We start from the raw sequence: 25096 nt of genomic DNA on the forward strand, positions 1-25096 counted from the left end.
ATATTGGGTCATCTACTTTTTATAGAATATATTAATGATATAGCTTTGGTAACTAATTTACTGAGTGGAGTTAACATCATCAGTTATGCGGATGATACCAACATTCTAGTCACAGCAACATCCGATCAAAATTTGCAAAATAAAACTACACAGATACTATCCACCATCAACAGTTATTTATTATCCAACAAACTAGTTTTGAATGAAGAGAAATCAAAGTATATGATTTTCATGTCAAATAATTTATTAAACCATCAAGCCACTATACAAGCAGCAATAGATAAAACAGACTGCACGAAGTTGCTGGGTGTCCTATTAGACAGTAATTGTAAATGGTCAAACCACATTTCTAATTTGAAATCCAGATTAAGTAGTGCATGTTATGCATTGAGAATTCTTTCACATCTCTTTAATACATCAATATTAAAAACAGTATACTTTGCCCATTTTTACTCAATAGCCAAATATGGCATTGAAGTCTGGGGTTGTACCTCTGAATTAGAGCAGATATTCGTACTTCAGAAAAGAGCTATTAGGATAATGTATAAAATGAAATTTAAAGCTTCTTGTAGAGGCATCCGTAATTAAAGTCCGAATTGAAACTGCAAGGCAAGCATTTATAAAAATGAAGACACTGCTTACAAACAAAGATCTTCAGTTGCCTCTCAGATTGAGGGCTCTAAGATGCTACATATTTTCTATTTTACTGTACGGAATGGAAGCTTGGACATTGAAAAGGCAACATATAAGAAAAATAGTAGCGTTCGAAATGTGGTGTTACAGAAGAATGTTGAAAATTCAGTGGGTTCAAAGGATTACCAATGTTGAAGTGCTACGACGTTTAAATAAGGAGTTAGAAATTATGAACAGTATAAAAACAAGAAAACTAGAATATTTGGGTCACATTACCAGAGGAGAGAAATATGAGCTGCTGAGAGTTATTATGCAAGGAAGGATCCAAGGAAAAAGAAGCATAGGAAGAAGACGCATCTCCTGGCTAAGGAACCTTAGAGAATGGTTTAACTGTAGTTCATTACAACTGTTCAGAGCAGCAGCCAACAAAGTGACCATAGCCATTATGATATCCAACCTCCGCTAGGAGATGGAACTTTAAGAAGAAGAAGTAGAGGCATCTTTAGACAAAACAATATTCTTACAATTCCTGGTCTGTATATATTTTCGTGTATAATGTATTTACAATGCAAAATTTATGAATTCAATAAATTTCAATTTAACCATGTTTATTCAACAAGATTCAGAGACAATCACTTTATGCTTCCACAACATCGTTCTGTTTTGTTGGAAGGTAGCACACATTATGCAGCCATAAGTTTCTTTAACAAATTGCCAATAGATATACGAATGAATTTACATCAGCCAAACTTTCGGAGGTGTGTACATCAATACATTTGTGAGCTAGAGCCATATTCTAAAAATAACTTTTAAGTATGTTTTGTCGTATTTATTAATTTATATACTTTTAAGATGTATGTCGGTAACTTTGACTTGTCTCACACATGTACTTTGTATAATGTCGCATGAGATGAATAAAATTTGAATTGACTTGACTTGAACTGGGTAGGTCACGTAGCTCGAATGACAGATAACAAGTGGACAAAGCAGGTATTGGAATGGAGAGGAAGAGATGTTGCCTACCGAGGCAGAGGTTGGACGTCCACTAACACGTTGGACTGACGATATAAAACGTCGCCAAAGGAATTGGATGCAAGAGTCACAAGATCGAAAGAGATATAGAATTATTAAGAAAATCTATTTCCAGCAGTAGACAAGCCAATATTGAATGATGAATATATTTTCCCCCACAAAGAACAACATAAGTAGACCTTTAAAAATACCAGAGAACAAAGAGCTATGATCGACTATATTTTTTCAAATGGAGACCTACTCCCTTCCCAAATTTTCAATGTAAAGGCACTAACATCGGCAAATCGTATCCCCGATTGCGTCTCAATGGTTAATTGAGAACATGACAAGTAGACTGCAGCTATGTCTAACACATACGTCATAGGTTGATATTTGTGCTTTGACTATTGCGCTTCTGGATCTTGAAGTACAAGGCAGCTTCTGCAGAACTTATTGTTGCTATAAGCATAAAAAATTTTTGAAACCGTCTGTTATAAACCAGCCGAGCCGCAGTCAGTCGTCATTGTGTGCATCTTATATTGGTGCCAGTATACTTATGGTGCCCTTTACCATAATATATGTCTGTCCAATAAGCATTTTGCTGTTTGGCACTCCCAAAGTCAACTCTGTATCGAATTATTTTGTAGCTGATGCTCTTCTGACAAGTTAATCGGCTCTTTCATTGCCGTAGTTTCCCGGTGACCTAGAAGCCACACTAGCGTGACATTAATATGTTTCACTAGTGTGTCGACTTTCATCTCGGCAATCACACACTAGCCTAAAGTCCATCTTATGGTTATAGTAAGTCCCATAATTGCTTGGCTATCTGTGCATAAATATATTGATCCACTTTAGTTCGAAAGCCTTCATGACAATTTTTCTGGCACTTGGCAACATTGCAAAAATCTCTACTCGAATTTGCACGTGGCAACATTGTAAAGCCGTCTTCTCAGGACTTCTCAGCCGTCTTCCTGAGAAGACGGCTAAACAATGGAAAATGAGAAATACATAAACTAAAGAACAAAGAAGGAGTCCCCACATCAAATAGAGAAGAACTACTACACATAGTTGAAGATTTCTATCAAGAACTATACACAAGCCAAAGAGAAGACCAAAAGAATTTGGAAGCCGCTGCATCACGCAAAATTATCAACCAGGACGCAATGAAAAAGATGAAAAACAACAAAGCGCCAGGAGAAGATGGAGTTGTAATAGAAGCTCTAAAGATGGGTGGACGTGCCCTTCTCAACCAAATAAAAATTTTGTTTAACCTTTGTCTAACAGATTGTTGCATACCGGAAACATCGAACAATGCAGTAACAATTTTACTACACAAAAAAGGAGACAAGGCGTACCTAGAAAACTATAGACCAATCAGCTTATTGAACCACATCTATAAAATGTTTACCCGAATAATTACAACAGAACAAGCTGGATTCCGCTCAAAATTCGGAACAAACGATCACCTACAAACAGTAAAAACCTTAATAGAAAAGTCCATAGAATATAACAGACCACTGGTACTTATCTTCGTAGACTTTCACAAAGCCTTCGACGCTGTCGAATTAGACAGCATTATAACTGCTCTGAACAATAGTAGAATAGATTACCGGTTTACAAAGTTAGTGCAAACATTATAACAAAACGCCACAATGCGTGTAAAACTACATGATACTACCAGAGAAATTTACATCAAGCTAGGTGTGAGACAGGGCGACACTCTCTCACCTAAATTATTTATAGCGGTCCTCGAATACGCCTTTAAAATGCTAAAGTGGGAAAATAGAGGAATAAAAATAGATGGAGAAATGCTCAATGGATTTGCGTTTTGTCGACGATATAGTACTTATTACTGAAGATCTGGGTGAAGCACAACAAATGCTACTAGAATTAGAAAACGTATCTTCAACAATAGGTCTAAAAATGAACATCAGTAAGACCAAATTTATGACAAATTTAGTTCCCAGCGAACACCTAACCATACAAAATCAAGTGGTAGAATTGACAGAAAAGTACATATATCTCGGTCATGAAATCAGAATAGGCAAGGACAATCAGACTTGCGAATTTCAACGACGAATAACACTTGCTTGGGCGGCGTATGGTTCACTAAGAGACATTTTTAAGAGCAACATCCCGACAGCTATGAAACGGAAGACATTTGACCAATGCGTTCTTCCTATTATGACATACGGAGCAGAAACTCTCACGCTCACAAAAACAACAGCACTAAAAATGCGAGTGGCACAAAGGCGCATGGAAAGATCGATTCTCGGCGTGACAAAAAAAGACAAAATAAGGAACCAAGACTTACGGAAAAGAACAGGTATCACTGATGTCGTTGAACGTATAGCCAAGCTGAAATGGAATTGGGCAGGTCACATAGCGCGACTGAAAGACTCAAGATGGACCAGAAAACTAATTGACTGGCGCCCAAGAGAAGACAAACGCACCAGAGGACGACCACCAACACGCTGGATGGACGACATTAACCGAGTATCCCAGAAACGGCAACAAGAAGCACATAACTCCCATAAGAATGGGAGAGACCTATGTCCAGCAGTGGACAGAAGAGGTTGCATGATGATGATGCATTGTAAAAAATTTTTCCTGAAATACCGTGGTATATTCTTTATTGGGATTGGATGAGATAGCAAAGTAGAAGTTCCGAAGACTTATATATGTATTTAATGAAGAAAAGGCAAAAAACGTTAAAAGGAGTGAGAAAAATGTAATCTTTGGGGAGAGTATCTCCAAATAATACAAATAATTAGAGAGAAAAACCGTATCTAACACTCCTTTGATGTTCTTGGGCCGATCAGTTTATTATGAGATTATCCCAATTACATAAAATAAATGATTGTAAATATTTGCGACTTCGTATATATACAACTACTGCCAATTATTACCTAGCAATTAACAATTTATCAATGACGCTGATAATGTATTACAAAGTTCAACTGAGATTTGCTCGTAAGATAACTTTGTTGGCGTTTCTAAAATGATTAAATGATAATGAGGGCACTCAAAAATGTATAATGTTTAGGAATATGCTAATAAACGGAAAATTGTTTTACAAATGAGAATAATTTTATCTTATTATAGATAAATCAACCGTAACAAAATAGCCTTGCATACGTTAATTGACAGAGATATGTGCAAAAAAGGCCAACTGGATGAAATCGTTCTTATCTCAATCATTTTTTTGTTTATAAAATTCTTCTTCTTCAAGTGCCATCTCCGCGACGGAGGTCGGCAATCATCATAGCTATTCGGACTTTGGAGACAGCTTCTTTGACGCGCAATCACGATATTCTGCGTCTCCCCTTTATAATAGGGAACTTTCACAATTTTTTTTATTACATATTCATGTTCAGTTTTGTATAAAAATGAGATTTCCAAAATTTCACGCTTCAAACACTCATAATAACTTAGAAGTACAAATTTAAAGTCTTTTAAAATAGTTCAAACGACCCGTGACGTCTTATAGTTTTACTAGATTGTTATGTTTATGGATATATTTATGTATATTCTTCTTCTCCTTTAGTTTATTGGCCTCCACCTACTTGGGTATTTGTTGAGATATACCGGTTTGTTGAGATTGAAGTATGATACAGTTTTTGAAGAAAATGAAAGAAGATTTACTATGGAAAATAGGACCATTTTGTAAAAGTACAAGTTTTCTATGAATAGTTCAAATGATCAAAAACACTTGTAACGTCACATAACTGTATTTTCTACTGACGTTTATAATGTCTAATTTAAAATTATATACAATTGTGTTTACTTTGTTTTTTGCGGAATGTAAACATATAGCTCGATGACGTCCACGACCCGTTTTGGGCTGGCTGGTATAATTTGAATTTTTAATCGTCTTTAGTTCTTCCTCTTGCCTGATTACATGCCTTATCCATCCTATATCCAACATATTCATTGTCTGTCTTTTCCCCTGTTGTTTATCTCTTGAAGTGCACAGATATCAATATTCTTCTCTTTAAGTTTAGTTATTTCTTGTTTTCTTGTGGTTAATTATTTCTTGGTTCCACGTACCGATTCAAAGAATATTTTTCATTTCCATGTGTGCTATTAATAAATTATTTTTCTTTTTAGATTCCACACACGAGCGAAAAATTCATGGTAAACTCAAAAATACTGAAGCTAATCAATAAAGGAAACGTATATAACGAACACGAAACGTTTATTAAAACGTTTAGTCCTCTTTGGAAAGGCGATGAAAATATTATTCTAATACTATGTATGATTCTTTTGTTTTCGCCAGACAGGCCGAAGGTCGTACATCAGGATGTGATAAAACTAGAACAGGTAAGTCTTTTTTTCTTAATTAGGTAGGAAATTTGCAAACAGACGCCGGCATAGCGGAGAAGTTACTAGACAATGACGTGGTCCCCCTTGTTTGCTTACTGCTAGGGGCAGGGCCGGACTCAGTTATAAATTCGTCACATTGTCCCCTTCTTACAAGATGGTTCCTCCTGGAACCTTGTCGGAACTCGAACTGGATGATGGTATCTGCAACTGGACCCTCTTTTACAGCTCCCAGTTGAATAAAAGGGACAGGGAACTGTCTTCGCTCCGCACCAGTAACTATGCGGATTGCAACAGACTAATACCTGGACCTCGGTGTCTTTAAAAACTTCTTCCATCATATTCCGGACAACCCTCCAGTCTAATTGGCGGCATTCTAACTTTGGCATGGCTAACCTTTGTACGTAGGACTCCAACACGTGCTCTCGCAATTGAAATAATGCATCCCATACATCTTGGTAGGTAGTTTGGTCATGGACAGTGCCTTTTGTTACCAGATAGAAAAGGTAACGTGATGCATCTTGGAGTTTCGATGCTTTGCCAGCAGCTGGCAGTTGGCACTGAAGTTCTGCAGTGAACATTTCCGGCAGTGCTGGGTTTCTTAACTAAAAGAAATAGCTGTTGAGTACAGGCTTGTCCAGAATGCCATAGAACTAGAGAATAGAGTGCACGTCTCGTTTCACAATAAATCTCAAATCCATGGACCGACAAAAAAATGTTATAACGACACAAGTGATGTATCTGGAAAGATAGGCTTAAAATGAACTACAAAAAAAAACAACAATAATGACCCAAAAGCAGACAAATATAGCAATACAAAATCATATAACAGAAAATGGGAGCAGCATACTTCTCATGTCATCAAACTAGAAAAATTAAATCAGGATATTGAAATAAAAAGAACAGCACAGTTCACATTAGTATCCTTTCGGTAAATTGGTATAGATCCTGAAAGCAGCCCCATTTCTATAAACTTTGGAAGGGAATGTGTAACACTTCCATACTTCAACACTTTTTGTCGTGTCCCTTACTAAAAAGTCTTTAAAAAAACTAGAAATAACACAAAGATCAGTAGAACAAAATATGATTTAAACACTTAAGGACATGATTAAAAATCAACTAAGTCAGAGAACAAAAGTCAGGATCATCGTGGAAGAGGTGGTAAAAATGAAATAGCGATAGGACGGCCCACACAGGCAGACACGATGATAACCGTTGGACACGGAAAAGCGTGTCCAACGTTGGAGTGTAGACCAAGAGCAACGAAAAGAATTACAGAGAGAATTAAAATGCGTAGACGACGTAAGGAAAAATTTTATGTCTTCCACTCTAACAATTATTTTGAGGCACTTTGTAGGCACAACAAAAAACTACTGTCTGCCTTTATGTCTTTATTTGAATAGTATTCACTCAATGATCTCTGTACCCTTATTCACGAAAAATACTTTTTGTACCCATAACTTAGCTGATAGCACTTAGGACATGCGCTCAAAGTAGCGTCCTCTTTTTTATTACCACTCTTACAATATTTACACAAACTTGTCTACCTCTAGTCTAGTTCTCTGACTATAAACATAGAGAGACGAAATGAATATCTGGCAACGTCGCAAGACATATCTTAGAGAGGAGTTGACTTATTAAACACAACATTAAAATTAACAACCAAAGTGATAACAAACAAACTGAATGAAGTTATAACATTAGCAAAAGAACTACAAGGTTTTAAGTCGGGAAGATCATGCACTGACGCTATATTTATAATGAGGCAAGTTCAAGAGAAATTGTTAGATTACAACAAACCGGCATATTTATGTTTCGTAGACCTTAAAAAAACATTTGACAGGGTCAAATTAAAGGACGTTGTCCATTTGTTATACTCAAGAGAGGTACCCCTAGGAATAATTAAAACGATCGAAAACATCTACGAGAACAACACAATAAAAGTAAATGTAGAAGATAAACTAACTGACCCAATTGAAGCCGGCAATGGGATAAAACAGGGGGATTCCTTGAGTCCTTTATTCTTCAACCTGATCATGGATGAAATAATAAAAAAAGTAAGAACTAAAAAAGGATATCAAATGGGAGAAAAACAACTTAAAATAATCTGCTATGCAGACGATGCAATACTAATCTCTCAAAGTGAAGATGATTTACTACGTATGCTGCACCAAAATGACATAACCGCCAGAAAATTTAACATTTTATTTTCCCCAAAAAAGACAAAATGCATGGTTATAACAGCAAATCCAATAAGATGTAAATTGTAAAATGTAAGACCCTAGCTAGAGGGTCAGATAATAGAACAAGTGAAGGAGTTTAAGTATCTAGGCATCACACTATCTAGCTACGGAAGGCTCGAAACAGGAGTGGAAGATCAAGTGAATAGAGCAAACAGAGCCGTAGGTGCCTGAATGACACAATATGGAGAACTAAAAAGTATCGGAAAAGAAATGAAAGGCAGAAACACAACCCGACACAGAGAGGACAAAAAGATTGCTCGAAACAGCGGAGATGAAAACCCTCCGAAAAATCGATGATAAGACTCTATGGGACAAAGTTAGAAGTACAGATATACGACGGAGATGCAAGGTGGACAACATTAATAATTGGGTAAGAAACAGAAGAATAAAATGGAATGACCACATAAGCCGAATGACAAGAAATAGAGTAGTAAGGACAGCGAGAGACGGTTCCCCAATAGGAAGACGATCAGTGGGAAGACCACGAAAACGATGAAACGAAAACTTACTAGAGGCACATTGAAGAAACAGACAGAGTCATGTCTATGCAAAAAGAAGAAGAAGAAGAAGAAGCAAGACATATTTGTCGTATGTTTATTCCTTGGTGTTCCAACGCTGTACAAACCCTTAAACGTATCATTAAAATATACTTTTTTGTTTCAGAATGCATATTACTACCTTCTGAGAAGGTACCTCGAAAGCATCTACCCCGGATGCGAAGCTAAATCAGTTTTCTTGAAGCTAATGCAAAAACTTGGTGACGTGAGAAGAGTCAATGAGGAACTAATCAGCGTCTACTTAAATATCAATCCTACAGACGTAGAACCCCTATTGATTGAAATATTTGATTTGCATCGTTAGCAAAGATATTATACTAGGTAACATTTTCTAGAAGAAGTCGAGATATTGTTTCATGTAACTGAAACGGTGAGATCATTCCTTTAAACGAATTTAGTCTATTAGTTTTGTCAAGTCGATTGACGTTCAGGCGATAGGAAGAAAGAGGTTTATGTAGAATGCTAGTCATGTGGAGGACTTCGTCTGTAGAATTATTTCGTGAGTCAGTGAAGTTGCAAAGAGGTAAAATATCTCATTTGGCCACCCGTTACAGTCAAATAAAATATTCATTTGTGCCATTTTAATCTATATTGATTTCGTCTGTTACATTTTCCTTTCAGGAATCAAAATTATCTATACAAATTATGTAGAATTATATTTTAAGTATTTCAGAAACATTTTTTACGTTTACTTATAACATCCTTTTCAAAAATTGTTCCTATGATCCAAAAAGTCTCAAAAATCAATCCAATAACGTGAAAATCCCTTCACAAGAATGGTGTAAAATAAATTACACTTCAATGGCACTAATACAGCATATCAGCGCCATCTATATCTCGGATCAACAATTTCAACTTGTTCTTTTGCCAAGGGGATTACTCCAGTAATCCCCTTGGCTTTAAGATGTTGAAGGTTATGTTTTATGCTAAGACAATTTAGTCCTAAAACGAGTTTAAATCATAGACGTATATATGAGCATATACCGAGCATGCAGGCAGCGCGTACTGACGACAAAATCTCTTGAGCTTGTTCGTTCTGTCTCTTTCTAGCACATTGTGTTGAGTCACTTACGTATTTATATTTCCCTCCACTTAAGGGGTGAAAATTTTGAAATTTCCAATTTTTTATTATTTTAAATGAAAGTACATGACTTTAAGAACACTCTCTGAAAATTTCAGTTTGATAGGAGGAAAATTACCGGAAATACAGCATGTTGAGTATCCCTACCTTCGACTCACTTTGCAGCAGATTCGCGCGCTTGAGTGTAGTGAGAATCGTTCAACAGCTGTTCACCTTCTCTTTTGTAAATTACTCACCGATTCAAAAACATATTCCCGTGTGCATCACTTTACGATTTGACATACAAAGAAGAAATTGAAATTAAACGTTGTCAAAACTGTAAACGCGTTTTTCTCGAAACTGCTTTTTTAAATGCGGTGGATATTGTAACTCAAAAACTACTTGACTGATCAACCTGAAATTTTGCATAGATTTTCTTTAGACATTTTTTTATAAAAAATTTCGTTATTTTGACTTCGGAGTGATACCAAAAAGTCAAAAATCGTTAAAACTAAAAAACTTTAGCGTTAACCTAAAAAAGCGTTACCTCGAAAAACTCATAATAGCTAATAAAATCTTTTTTGATTTTTTGTTTCGCATGATCTAATGACAAGTTCTGATGCCCACCGTAAAATCCATTTTTTTTAGTTGTTTGTAAAAATTTGCCACCGTTGGCTTATTTTTCAATATTTTGCCTTGCAATTTTTTTAATATTCTTTGAATATTAATTTGTTAATAGAGTCTTTTTCATGTGCATTTTTCAGTGAGTCACAAATGATAGAAAAAAAAGTCCGTGATAATACACATTTATGACATTTATTCTAACATGACATTTTAGTTAAATCTGACAGTTGTCATATTTTATTTGTAATTTGGCATAAAAACAAATCAATTGTGTTTAGTGCATGGTATTTTCTTTTATTTGTTTAGTCTTATATATATTGTACAGATTATTTTCGAGATATATTATATAATTCGTAAATTTTTTTTTCGATTATAGCGCCATCTATCGACAACTAGAATAACTAGAATAAATGTTATAAATGTCTGTAATCACAGACGTGAATTTTTTTCTGTCACACACAATTTAATGCGTTAGAAAGAAATCGAAAAACTGTGACGCACTGAAAAATGATCATGAAAAGGAATCTATAATAAAATATGTTTATTTAATTTTAAAATAAAATAATTTTACCATAGTTTCAAAAAACAATCACAAAAATGTGTTGGAAATGTTGATTTCACACAATAACCCCCATCCCTTAAAAGATACAGTCGTAGCTTTACTATTTGTAAGAGTGAAACAGAACGAACAACGAAAAAAGGTGGTATAGTCACTTAGCTCTACAGACTGCTCAGCCTGTGTTAATATATACGTCTATGGTTTAAATATAGTGTACAAAATGTAGAATACATGTCCCAGTTGATAATGATTTTGTATATATTTCTGAGTTGAAAGCTTTAAGTTTGTAATTACAAAGTATTTTATATAAAATATATTTTGTTGAATCGTTCGTTTGTTTTATTTATTGTTTATTTCATTGATGGATTACACTAAATTCTAATAATATTAAGAATACTACGAGAATATAAATATGAAGGGCTTCAAGATTAGTCAATAAATAATATTAATAACGAGAGCGTAAGGGAACATCCATAAACTACGTCGTAAAAATTTTGGACTTTTTAATACCCTCCCCCCCTTCCGTCGTAAAGCGTCATTTACAGTCGACCCCCCCCCCCCATTTCGACGTCGCAATTGCAACTCTTTTAGTGTTTGTTTTTAAATTGCATGTTATTTCTGCAAGGTGAGTGAGACAGGGATGCATAAATTCACCGCTGATATTCAATCTGTACTCAGAACACATTTTGGAAGAGGCTCTAAAAGATATTGATGAAGGCAACTCAATAAATGGAGTCAAGCTCGGTAACCTGCGATATGCAGATGATACAATAGTGTTTTCCAATACCATAGAAGGGCTGCAAAACTTAATGAATAAAATAACTGAAAGCAGTAGAACATATGGACTAGATATAAATACAAGCAAAACCAAACTAATGATCATCAGCAAGCAAAACATAACTGGAGTAAATCTGTATGTGAACCAAATGAGAATTGAACGTGTCTCACAATAAAACTATTTGGGAACTATAATCAATGAGTCGTGGGGCAATACTCAAGAGATTAAATGTCGCATCGGAAAGGCAAAGAGTGCATTCTTGACTATGTACTCTGTGTTCAAGAGCCATGACATCACTCTAAAAACAAAAATAAGGCTCCTTAAATGTTACGTGTACTCAGTGCTTCTATACGGAGTAGAAACATGGACATTGAAGGCGGAAACTCTATCGAAACTTCAACCTTTTGAGCTATGGTTGTACAGAAGGATCCTGAAGATACCATGGACAGACAAAGTCACCAATGAAGAAGTACTACGGAGGATGAACACAACCGCAGATTTAGTAAACATCGTGAAGGCCCGTAAGCTGCAGTACTTGGGGCATATAATGAGAAATCAAGGCAGATACGAGCTACTCCAGTGCATTTTATAAGGTAAAATTGAAGGAAAAAGGGCCCCAGGACAAAGAAGAATATCCTGGCTTGCTAACCTGAAAGCATGGTATAGAAAGACCTCAACACAACTATTCCGTATAGCAACCAACAAAGTCATCATCGCCAGAATGATCGCCAACGTTCGGAACGGACAGGCACCCTAAGAAGAAGAAGAATGTTATTTCTGAACTTTTTAAAGTTAACGCTCAAACTGTATTTACTAATTTCACTGCACAATTAATTATTTCAATATTATTTTGACAAAAGACACCACTTTTATCGGAGTTCGTATGCTTTCTTAACTGCCTTCATATCTTGATACTTATTTTGTTTTGATTTCGATGCCATTTCTTATGGTATACAATGCACTAACTAAATAGAACACAATATTTTTTTCGTTCTTTAGAATTGTTTCACATATAGAGTATTCAGTAATAGTAAATAAATGAACTAAAAGTTTAATATTTATTGCTTCCAGACGTTGTCCTGTATAGAAGCGTTTGTTACCTATTACCTACCTATCTGATACTTTTAATAATGTTGCTCTCTGGTAAAAACTAGAAAAAAATAATTATGTTTAGACAACTACAAATTTAAATATATCAAACGACGTCGTATGTGCACTCATACCCCCCCCCCCCCCGTGTCGTACTCCGTCGTAATAAGCAAAGTCCCCCCTCCCCTTTTCTACGACGTAGTTTATGGATGTTCCCTAATGAAAATAGGCATTAGAATACTTGAGGGACAGAGAAATGAAATTTACTAGGTAAACGTTATATAAGATACAATTTATTATAGTGTTACATAATGAATAATGTTCTATAAGGGTCCGATTCTCTCAGTTTACAATCTTCCTGTATTCCTATTTGTTCTTCGCTTTTTCTTTCCCATTGTTTACACTGAGATACCTCAGGTCATCATTAACTTCATGACTCTATCTGGTCCTAGACTTTCCTTTTCTCTTTTCACCACCTATTGTTTCGCTTAAGAAGATTTTTCTCATTCTAACTTATGTTCTTCTTTGGACATGTAGTAACCATCTGTCTTTGTGCTCTTACTACTGCAATTATATTGGGCTCCTTATATAATTCTTCTAACTCTTTGTTTGTTTTTCGTGCCCACTGATTGTTTATCTTTTTTCCCTAAATATCTTTCAATATATTTTTCTTTCCCATACTTGTTACATTGATCGCTCACTTTTTGTTATAGTCCAGGTTTCTGAGACGTACATAACTGGGGTCCGGACAAAAAATCCCCACAAATTATCCCTGGACAAAAAAAATCCCCGGACAAAAAATCCCCACAAAAAATCCCGGACAAATAATCGCCACAAATTTTTTTGGACAAAATATCCCCAAGAAATATTTGCTGCCGAATAGTTCTCTAAAAGTTTTCCGAAATTTTACAATTCCATGCCGAAAACTTCAAATTTTACATGACAATAAAATGTGAGTTTTTTCAAAAATCTTTCATAGCTGCTCGGAGAGAGGCCAGATGGGAGAAGGTCTGTAAAACGGCCTAGAAAAAGGTGGAAAGATGCAGTTAGAGAAGATCTGGAGAAAATGGGAGTGAGACAATGGGAAATAGTGGCACAGGACCAACAAACATTGGAAAGCAATAGTAAACGCTAAAGACTCTCGAAGAGTTATAACGACATTGATGATGAAGATGACTAAATATTTTTGACGTTAAATTTACAAAAAGGAACAGGTTTTTTGCATTACAATAAAGTTTATCGTTTTCTTCCATGATTTTTGAAAAAACTCACTCTCTTTCGTCATGTAAAATTTAAAGTTTTCGACATGGAATTGGAATTCGAAACTGAAAAGCGGTTTCATAGCGATTGCTATCTAATCACAATCATGCACTGAGGCTGAAAATCATTTGCGTCGATTGCATTCGCGGGAAAACTTTTAGAGAATTATTCGGCAGCAAATATTTCTTGGGGATATCTTGTCCAGGATTATTTGTGGGGATATGTTGTCCAAAAAAATTTGTGGCGATTATTTGTCCGGGGATTATTTGTCCTAGCTTCCTACTGACTGCATACATGCGACAATTTTCTGTATTTCCTTTCATATACTTGGTTTACTCAAAAATATTGTCTCTAATTATTCAAATCTCGCTACCTGTTCAAATTCCTTGTCTGTCCTTGAGAAGTCTATCAGATATTGCCCTCAATTCGACAAGGAACACTCTAAATTTCTTATGTATCTAAAAACTTCAAATTTTTCCCTTCTTTGTAGCTCCTTCATATATTCCATGTTGCCATTTGAAGAGTACAGGGGAAAAACAAGGAATGTCACATTTTATACATATTGAGATAAACACCAATAAAGGTTTAATTAATTGTGATATCTAAAAACTACTTAGGAGATTCTTAGCAGAACTCTAGCAAGTCTTATTCTATAATCTTAATCTATATTAATTTAATAATGCACCAAAGAACTGCTGACATTTCTTGTTTTTGTTCGGTAGCGTGTGGACAATCCTCATTCTTCGCCTGGATAGAAATTCTTAGAAAATTTATATAGACTGACATTTCTGGTTATTGTCCTGAATCGATAGGCTAGTTGATAGTAAGTTCACAGTTTTTGCTACCTTATGACGATAAAGTCAAAATTCATGAAAAAATGACATTTCTTGTTTTTCCCCTGTACTCTTCATTTGTATTACTTCATTTATATATTGTCCTGTCCGTTATACTTCATTAGTTTTTTGACTGTTATAATTTATTTTCAACGAAAACGTTTATAAATTAGCAAAGTCTGTGTGTTATTGCGTTGCCGCTCCTGCAATACTTAGAGCAGATTTATCGATGGATTCTTATGTAGTTTTGTCTTGTGAATTCAAATGTGAAAACGGCATTTCGATATCTCTAACCGTCTTCGAGATAATCGACCTCAAAGTCTAAAATGTGACGTCACAATCCTTTTATTTTCTGCCGACACACTAAACGTCAGCTGAAATCGTTGCTAGTAAGTAGGCTAGTTTTTTTTAATCTGAATTTGTTAAGCAAAGCATAGGTTATTTACATTTTTTGAGTTTGACACTTCGTGAATGTCAAACTAAATTTTAAATAAAGTATTAATAAAATATCAATGACATTTGATAGTGAATTTAATTATTATATAAAATAAATACGATGTTCAAAAATACAATTTGAGTATATTTTGAAAGCAATAATTTATTAACGATTTTAAAAACGTTTATACGAGTATACGGCCTCCCCTTTAATGGGAGTACCTAATGATAAATGGACTGTTCCATTTGTTATGAAATGAAAATTGTTATTATAGTCGATTCGCTAAACTCAAGACACAACTGGCTAGTGATTTTAGTAAGGAATTTTTTGTTTTTTGACAATTTTGTCAAAATTGGCAAGGTTACTAATTATTTAGTAATTATTAACTATTTAGTATTATTTTTTTTGCCAAATTGGTAAAATTACTGACTAAAATCACTAGCCAGTTGTGTCTGAGTTTAGCGAACCGACTATATGAAATGTTGTTTGGAATAAAAAATTATGGTCTGATATGTGCAATTACATCCTTCTAATATTCTAATGGAAAAAAATATTTGAAGATTTTTCTCAAATTATGGATACCAACAACATTTTCATTTATAAATCTTTTATTTTTAATTTGACGAAGAAAAATTATTCTTCATAAAAAGCTCTTCATGGTCTAAGATTTATGATGCAACCATCATATATCAAATTTTATTCATTTTATACGAGGTATATAAAAAATATGAATTTTGATCAAGAGTACCTTTATAGTTCACAACATTTAAATTAGAATGATATAATTGCACATTAAAACACAATTTTTAATTCTAAACAACTTTTCATAATAGCAATTTTCCATATTATGAATTAAAATACGTAAATAACCAAAGTTTTCGTTATGATAATGCTCGCATTTTCAGCTTGTGACCATTTATGTTAATTATTAAGCATTCATGAAACTAGACTAAGAACAAACTAGACAAGAGACAATATTACTCTATATAGCAATGAATTCACAGATCAACTAGAATTCTACTGGGACATTATGTCCATGACGAGAATTATGAAATTGAAAGAGAAAGATAAATATTATATGCTATGTTTTATTCTTACTTTCTATTCTCAATGAACAATATACAATACATAATATAGATTCATATAACATTAACAAAATGCAGAGATTCAAACAAAAAATAACATCTTTGGCATTTATTTCCCAACCCTTTTCTTATTTATCACATCTTTTCTACCTAAAATCGGACTAGCACTACTACTCATATTTTTTATAATATTTCTTAAACTGCGGGCCTGACTTTCTCCCAAATTATTTTCTTGGGCTATAACATAAAAATCATCTAACAGATGAGGAGGATGTTCCACCTGACATGGAGTCACACTAGCTTGTGGACCTTTATCTAATAGAAGGGCCAATCGTTTTTTCAAAGAATCATTTCTTTCTTCGAGTTTGTTGATTTTAGTGACATCTTCTTCGTAATGCATCAGTGTTGGAGTTGGCATGTACTGAAACAGTTTTATTAGTAAAAGTTTTTGCGGAAATTGTGAAATCTTACCTGAATTATTGTGGCTAAGAAATTATGAAGAGAAATTAATACTTTGTCTTGCCATTGCTTAGTAAAATGAAGAGCAAAGGTAGGATTTTCTTCTGGGTTTTTAACATATGGTAACACTAAAAATATAAAGAGAAAAAACATTTTTTTTTTACTTAAAAAGCTGTTTAACACCTTGGCTGCGTTTAGAGATATTTACAAACTTATGTTGAATGCGTTACGAGGCATATATTTCCTGTATCCTGTATACCCCACAGAGGCGTAGCTACCGCCGTATCAATTATAAGGGGCCTCTGACAATCAAGGGCCCAGCGCAGCATGTAGAAACAAAAGTTCCATTAAAATAAATTGAACAAAATATTAATATACAACTTCACTATTAAATCGCTTTGAAGTGAAACAGTGTGTATTGTTTTTCCCATTTTCGTGTAATGGATTCTTTATCTATATTATAAATTATAATATGTACCTATGCATATCTAATTGCAGCCGCTCGCCGATATTCCATAACAACAGAGCTTTTTGCTTTCAAGCAACTTTTCATTGTCCATTCACCGTTGGCTCTGTGTAAGACACTGTCCAATGTATAATGCCACAATTTTTGTAATCGCTTTACCTTTGAATATTTGAAACAGTATGTATTGTTTGGGTATATTTTTCTGTAATCTGTTCTTTATCTATTGATTGTATTTTCTTATATAAATTTCTACGGAATTCGAGGTATTTCTTCTTCGAGGAAACAACTGGTTAGAGCAAATAATACTGACTTTATTCTCAAAAACATTGTATGTGTGGTACCACAGGGTTCAATATCAAGGATCACTAATAATTTAAAAATCGACGGAAATATTTTAATTTTTTCTGATGATACCAGTATCACTACGAGCAACTCAAATATTGCAACTTTTCATGCAACTATAATTTCTGATCTACATATAATGGAAACCTAGTCCGACTCTAATGAATTCTCTTTTAAGGTGAATAAGACGGTAAATAGCATTATTTAACACTTGCTTCTTAATAACAGCCAGATTACTACGTTGATTCTGTAAAATTTCTTGGTATTTTCTTATCGGTTTGTTAAGTAAGGAACTAACCTCAGCTTGCTATGCAATAAGATTTGTTTTGGAGGAAATCAATTTAGCAACTTCCAAAAGAACATAATTTTCTTTGTTCTTGCCTCATCTTCGATATGGTCTTCCTTTTTAGAGTTCTAGTACAGCTGCCCAATCCGCTATTATTTTTAAATTACAAAAAATAGCAATATGAATATCTAAGAAATTACAGTTACCCTTATGTACAAGTAACTAAAGTATTTTCATTTATGATAATGGGTGTGATACGCAGAACTTATCAGTTCCTAAGGTTGCATTATGCAATTTGAAATTTATTTAAAGTTTGTAATAGATTGTTTTTGTTTTATTTCACTGTCTTTTATTAAATGATAGCGCCTGCGTGCAAAACATTTAATGGCGCCCTAAAATAACTCAATTTTTTAAAAATTGCCTCTTAAAATTTTTGTAACAACTCTAGTCGTGCCCCTTAATTGTTGTTGCTTGTGTACGTCACACACATTGCACACGTGGACGGCGCGGCCCTGCTTTTATTTTGTAATATTAACGATTTATGTATCAGTTAATTGTATTTGTTAGACTCTTTGTAAGTTTTGTCCAAAAAATTGTAAAATTTTCAGTAAAAATAAAGCATGTTACTATTCTATTCTGTACAAACGCTTTTGCTGCTTTGGTTAAACAGTCTTTAGCACTATCACATATCAGTCGTGAAAAAGGACCCCGCGACAAATATTGATACGGGGCCCCTGTGGAGCTTGCTACGCCACTGACACCCCATTTAACATCGTGCATTACGACACATTTGATGCAGCCAACCGTTAATGTAATATGAGGTCTATTTTGTCCCTTAACGCAGCCAAGGTGTTGAATAGTCTATAGCAGGGATCACCAGTTATATTCCCTGAGGGTCCATTTCGAAAAACTAAGACGCAGTCCGGATTTAATTCTACCTGTTTCTCTTTGTTTTTTTTTTCTGCAACATATGTTTTTTTAACATGTGTTTAACAATTTTATGGAACATATTTGAAAAATATTGCATTTAAATTTTGAATTTTAGTAATAATAGCTTATAGTCCCACCATTAAAAGAATTATTGCCTCCCTCAAGAGACTTTTTTATTCAGTTATTCATGTCGAGTCAGACAACTTTTCAATTTCAGAAAATTTTCGGGAGGGGGCCGTTTCATAAATATAGAAGTTTCTAAAATTTGGTGCATTCGACAACTGAAGTACCTTTAAAAATTTGTCAAACAATATTACCACTAAATTGTAAGTATTTTTATCAAACAATCCTGCATAATTTATGACTCCAGCTGATTTTTTCAGGAAAATAGAAAAGTTGTCCGAATAGTTCTCTTCATTTTCTGAATAAAAATTGGGGAACAAAAAAAACTATATATTATGGAAAGACAAATTAATAATATCTGATTATTTTTTGGCAAGTGTAGAGTTGAATACTTTCCTGGTACAGTAAAATATAAATTGTGTAATGTTTTGATATTACATATCAGTATATTTTAAGGACACCAATATTTTAAATGATTACTGAGATTTTAATATAAGTTGAGCCAAACATAGTGCACAAGGTTTTCAAAATTGCCAAACACTATATTCTGAATTTAATTGCGGTCCATACAAAACTAACCGACGGTCCAGATGTGGACCGCAGTCCGCTATTTGGTGACCCCTGGTCTATAGTTCACATACTGCATGCTTGTGACATCCACATTTTTTCACTTACCAAACCAATCTTTCCATTCATTCTGATTTTGTAGCTCTGGTGTCATTTTCAAAAAGAAATCATTCATTTTTTCAGGTTTATTATTGTACACTGTGTTTACCAAATACATTTTCAAAACTTCATTTTCTAATTTTCTTATACCTACAATAATTTAAAGATGCGTCAGTCTCAGAATACAAGCAACATACAATCTGAGAGGCTGAACCAATCATTTTACAAACATAACTAGAGAAGGCTCTCTAAGAAACCATATAATATAATTTTACAAACATAACCAACTAAGAAACAAAAAAAACAGGAATCAACGGGATACCAACAAAGACTCTAAAAACAATGGACGAGATTGGTGTAGATGTAATACTGGGTATATGTGCAACATGATTGGATCTTAACCCTTAACTGGTGACATGCCATCAAAATGATGTATCGCAACTGTGCGATACTCGACACTCTCACTACCTTTCAGTTTAGTCATCGAAAGTACATAGCAGAAATTTGTTGCGTTTTCGAGCGATATATTTTGAATTACCACGTGTAGAAAATCACAATACGTCAAATTGACGGCACATCACAATTCACATAACTATTTCAATAAATTGTGCAATATAAAAATGGCCAGTTCACGCAAGAAAATAAAAGTGAGTGATGCAGATTTTAGTAATATTGCATAACAATGGTATAACGAATGTGACAGTGACCTTGATAATTTTGATCATAGCATATTGGATGAAACTTTTATACATGAGCACGAAACAGATAGTGAGCAAGAAGGCAATTCTATACCTATTTTTGCCTAAGTTTACCCATTGCATTTTTCTAAGTAAAGCAAAGAAGTGATTTATTTTGTTAATAAGCGTGGTAAATGAACTATCCTTTTGAGAATGTTTGGTAATGAAATTTATTGTTTTTTGAAAAAATTTTGGTAAAACGTTTAATTAGTGAATCTTTGTTTTTTTTTTTTGTTGATGCTATACTCTGGCTTATCTAAATAAATACTTAAATCAGTTGCAACGGTTGCAACAATTTGTTTAAGAGAATGACACTTTACAAGGTGTATTTAAGCGTTAGTAATTAAAAAATAAAAACATTCGCAATTTCTTAATATTAATTTGATGGCAGTGTCAATTTGACGGCATGTCACCAGTTGTTTGATAACTGTGGCATATCACCAGTTAAGGGTTAAGGTGAATGGCCTGATCAGTGGTGTGAATCAACCTTTATTCCTATCCATAAAAAAGGATCACTAACTGTATGCAGTAGGTGCAGGAGGAAGACAGCACATGGAGAATCAGGAGAAACGACCAGGTTAATGAATTGAATGAAGGTTATGATATTAAGATTTTTGAAAAGTCAAAGACTGTCATGGCTGGGACATGTACAGAGACAGGACGATACAAAAACAACAAAGCAAATATTACAATGGAAGCTGAGAGGAAGGCCCAGAACGAGATGGTTGGATGATGTGGAAGACAACCTGAAACAAGTGGCGGCCCGTGAGGTAGTGCCATAGAGCCATGGCACTACCTTCCTAACTATGCGGAAGCATATTTTTTATTTTTAAAATCTTTTAATGCCTGTTAATTTTTTGTGTGTATTTCTTTTTATCTTCATAAATTATATACAATCTGGCAACTGTGTGCGTAGTACAATCGCTGCCACTTACAGCGGAGATTATTCGGCTGCAGAATCTTAAGCCAAAATTGGTACTGCCACAGCTGAAAAGAGAAAGATTTTACGAGCATCCTATATAAGTGACAGAGAAAGAGCTATATTGGACTATTTAGTATACCTTAAATGAGAATCTCCTGCCGGGCACAAGGCCCAGAAGAGTATCTATTTATTTTGAGTTTCTTTAAGTGCTGGCTTGTCGCTTTTGTTATGTCTATTTGCTGTTAAAGTTTTTGTATTTATAATATATTATTATTAAACTTTTAGTGCATCATGATCGTGGGTGTAGTATAAATAATATTTTGATTATTTCTTAAGTTTAATTTATTAATTGACAATGAATCAGATTAGTATCTTAAAAAAACTCTTTTGGTGGTTTTTCTTTACAAATTTTATAAGGTTTTGTGGAGCTTTTGAGTTAGCTTAAAGAGGTCACGATGAAAAAAAATTCACAAAATAGAGGCATATTTAAGGAACTGGTCAATTTTAGTGCCGAATTAGACAACGACTTAAAGGTTCATAATATTTAAAGTTCCAGATCTTTCAAAGGTCTACCGTCTCCTGACATGTAGTTGCTTCTAATTTATTTATGTAGGAGAAGTTTTCTGCTTACAAGCGTCGGTTCCCAGAATCATTTTTTAATGAAACATGGAGACAATATTAATTTTTAAACAAAACTCGGTTTAAAACTGAATTAGAAGTAATGTATTAGTGAGACGAATTAAGTACTACCTCTGGGGCTGTTCCGGTATGAGTTTTATTAAATGAGGAAGGTTTAAAAAGCACATTGGAAGAAACTATTAAACTTTTAAGCAGTTTAATTACCATTCCTATATCAATATCTGAAGCAAAACGCTGTTTTTCGATGTTAAAACAAATTAAAACATTAGTTAAAAATACAATGAAAGAAGAACGACTTAGGTATGTTATCTACAGAAAAGCATTTTGTAAATGGTATTGATAATTTTAATAATAAAGTCATTGAAAACTTTGCAACCAAAAAAACAAGAAGGATGTATCGTAAACTTTAAAAGTGGTATTAACACAACTTTGTGCATGTGTGTTAATAATGAAATAGTATTATTTTTATAATTTTGTAAATAGAGACTAAATCGTAAAATCGTAATACAAGCTAAGTAATATTAGCAGTAAATAATGGATGTAAGTTGAGAGTTTTTTTATTGTTAATGAATTTACGGAACTGTTTTGATAAATTTTGAACAATTTCTTGGCACCTCATATAAATATACATAAGACACATAAGATAAAAATATCAGCGCCTATTTTTTTTTTAATTTTTGTTTTATAACTTTTTTGACAATATCGTGAACCCTTCATTAAAAATTTTGGCGGCTGTCCGAATTCTGGCACTACCTTCTTAAAGTGGTACGAGCCGCCACTGCCTGAAACCCACAAACATAAGACAATGGAGAAGAAGGGCACAAGAGAGATCAGATTGGAAGGACATAGCCAGATAGGCAGACCCAATTTAGGGTTATGATGCCAAAAGAAGAAGAAGAAGAACTGTATGCAGCAATTAGAGAACCATTGCCCTTATTACTCATGCAAGCAAAATACTGCTACATATAATCAATGGATGGATAACGAACTTTCTACTTCCAGAGATAGCCGAAGAACAATGAAGATTCATACCAGGAAAAGGAATGTGTGAGCACATATTGAACACCACACAGATAATAGAAAAAGCAAAGGAACACAATATACCAATGCTCCTCTGTTTCATAGATTACACAAAGGCTTTCGATTCCTACCTACAATTACACAAAGGTGTCTATAGACACAACGTCTATAGACGTCATTTTTAAAATAACGAGTTGTGACAAAAAATGTCACATTACATCTACAGATGCATATTAAATGTGACACAATGTCCATGGTCGTCATCCACATGTTTACAAAAAATGTTAAAAAACAACTCAAAAAATTCAACAATTTTCCTAATCTATTTTGCAAAATACAGAATAGTGTCACAACACTTGCTTCTTGCTTATACATTTGACGCACTGTCCGTCAACGTGTTAACCTAATAAGAAATTTATATGATAAAAACTCAGCCAAAGTTACAGTACACGGAATATACTCAAAACAAAGAAAGGAACTAGACAGGAGCTTAAGGGATTGGGGGGAGTAGGACAATCTAAAAAAGTTGTAGTTTACAGCAAATAAAAGTAAATTTACAATACCTACTTGGTAAGAAATTGCTCTCTAATTTGGAAAACATGTGTCTATTTAAATGACCCCACAATTCCCTAAGGGAACTAAGATCGTAGCTGTTAATAAAAAATATTAACTGATCTATTATCTTGTCCACCCTAAAGCTTTTCATCTTATCTGCTTTTAATTCTGCATCAAATGCTTTTAAAGTCGAACCGAATCCTCTGTATAATAAATATTCTCGAATCATTTCGTCCAAAAATTGAGTGTGAGACATTTTTAAATAACAATAATAATAGATATTTCTCCTTTTTCCGATATTTATTTTAACCTATTAATTGACAGTGACAGCTAGTATTTGACATGTGTGTCATAATAAACTTACATGTGCTTCCATCTACAAGCAAAGTTCGAGGCTTGAGTAAAGGCGGCGCCAGACATGCGGTATTTGACAAATACTGAACAAGTGCTCCCTATTTGCCTGTAGTGTGGAGGGGTTGCTTGCTATTTGGCATTGACCAATTTTAGTACTTGTCGAATATTTGTCGTGTTCCCGTACGTTGTCGGTCTTTTCAACACTTCAAAGTAAACAAATATTCGCCGTTTGAATATTTTTATTCTCATTTACATATTCGTGCAAGCATTAGCAAGGTTTTAAATGTTGGGTTGAAGTTTATATTTAATTTAATTTATTTAATTGTTTATCAACACATTCACGGTCATGACTGCACATGAGGTCATTTACTCCATAACAATACGTGACAATACGTGTATACAATGACAGTGTGTCCGTGAATGTGTTAAAGTAATTTAGTTATTGCTACATAATGTAAAAAATACTGAAAGTAGTAATTATAGAGTAGACCAATGAAAGTATTTTACAATTTTTGGATGTGTATGAAAATGAACCTATAATATGAAATACGAATCTTTTAAATCATAAAAACCGAAATTATGTTTACGATGCATGAAAACGAATACACGTTAAGATCGGTGAGAAATACACCGCCATTAATGGCATCATTTAGAGCTCGTTCGCAAAAAGCAAAACAAAGCTTAAAAAGTGGTTTGATTAAGTGACACCATCACCATCTTCTCATTCTTGGCTTTTTTCTGTTATTTAATAATAAACTTCCACCAGACTTAATGACAAAAGGCTGTATGACACTATGCATTTTCTTGTATCATTTCTAATATCGTTTCTGATATGTCAAAAAAATGTATAGTGTCATACACAGATACAAGAAACGATATCAGAAACGATACAAGAATTTGTGTCAGGCACAGATTCTTGTACAATAACTGCGCCAATTTCTGCGCAAAGAGCAAAAACGTAAAACCTGCTGGTAAAACAGTAAAACTTCTAAATGTCATAATGGCGGCTGAAAATGAGATCATATGATTTATGTCTTGATGAATTTATTTGTGTTTTGTAGGTATTATTTATAAATATTTTATTGATACCTAATATACCGTTTGGT

The 25096-nt window shown here is 34.0% G+C and overlaps 2 protein-coding genes across 3 annotated transcripts in view; one reads left to right on the top strand and one right to left on the bottom strand.

Moving 5' to 3' along the window:
• Positions 1 to 11341, top strand: part of LOC114333147 (nuclear hormone receptor HR96) — a 39696-nt gene extending 28355 nt beyond the window's left edge. Inside the window, exons 5-6 of the mRNA XM_028283011.2 lie at positions 5755 to 5967; positions 8874 to 11341. Of these exons, the coding sequence (XP_028138812.1) occupies positions 5755 to 5967; positions 8874 to 9071 (411 nt within the window). The 3' untranslated portion in view covers positions 9072 to 11341. The remainder of the gene's footprint in view (positions 1 to 5754; positions 5968 to 8873) is intronic.
• A 5139-nt stretch (positions 11342 to 16480) lies between these two features.
• Positions 16481 to 23976, bottom strand: LOC114333005 (WD repeat-containing protein 91). Of its 2 annotated transcripts, XM_028282851.2 has the most exons (4): positions 23649 to 23973; positions 19773 to 19913; positions 16963 to 17078; positions 16481 to 16912 (listed from the first exon to the last, which is right to left on the bottom strand). In XM_028282851.2, the coding sequence occupies exons 1-4, from the start codon at positions 23890 to 23892 to the stop codon at positions 16601 to 16603; spliced, it is 813 nt and encodes a 270-aa protein (XP_028138652.1). In that variant the 5' UTR covers positions 23893 to 23973; the 3' UTR covers positions 16481 to 16600. The 2 variants fall into 2 exon arrangements, with proteins under 2 accessions (XP_028138652.1, XP_028138723.1); XM_028282922.2 differs by lacking the exon at positions 19773 to 19913 and having other exon boundaries at positions 23649 to 23976.
• Between the last annotated feature and the right edge of the window lie 1120 nt (positions 23977 to 25096).

This window comes from Diabrotica virgifera, chromosome 5 (assembly GCF_917563875.1).
Source record: "Diabrotica virgifera virgifera chromosome 5, PGI_DIABVI_V3a".
Classification (NCBI taxonomy): Eukaryota; Metazoa; Arthropoda; class Insecta; order Coleoptera; family Chrysomelidae; genus Diabrotica; species Diabrotica virgifera.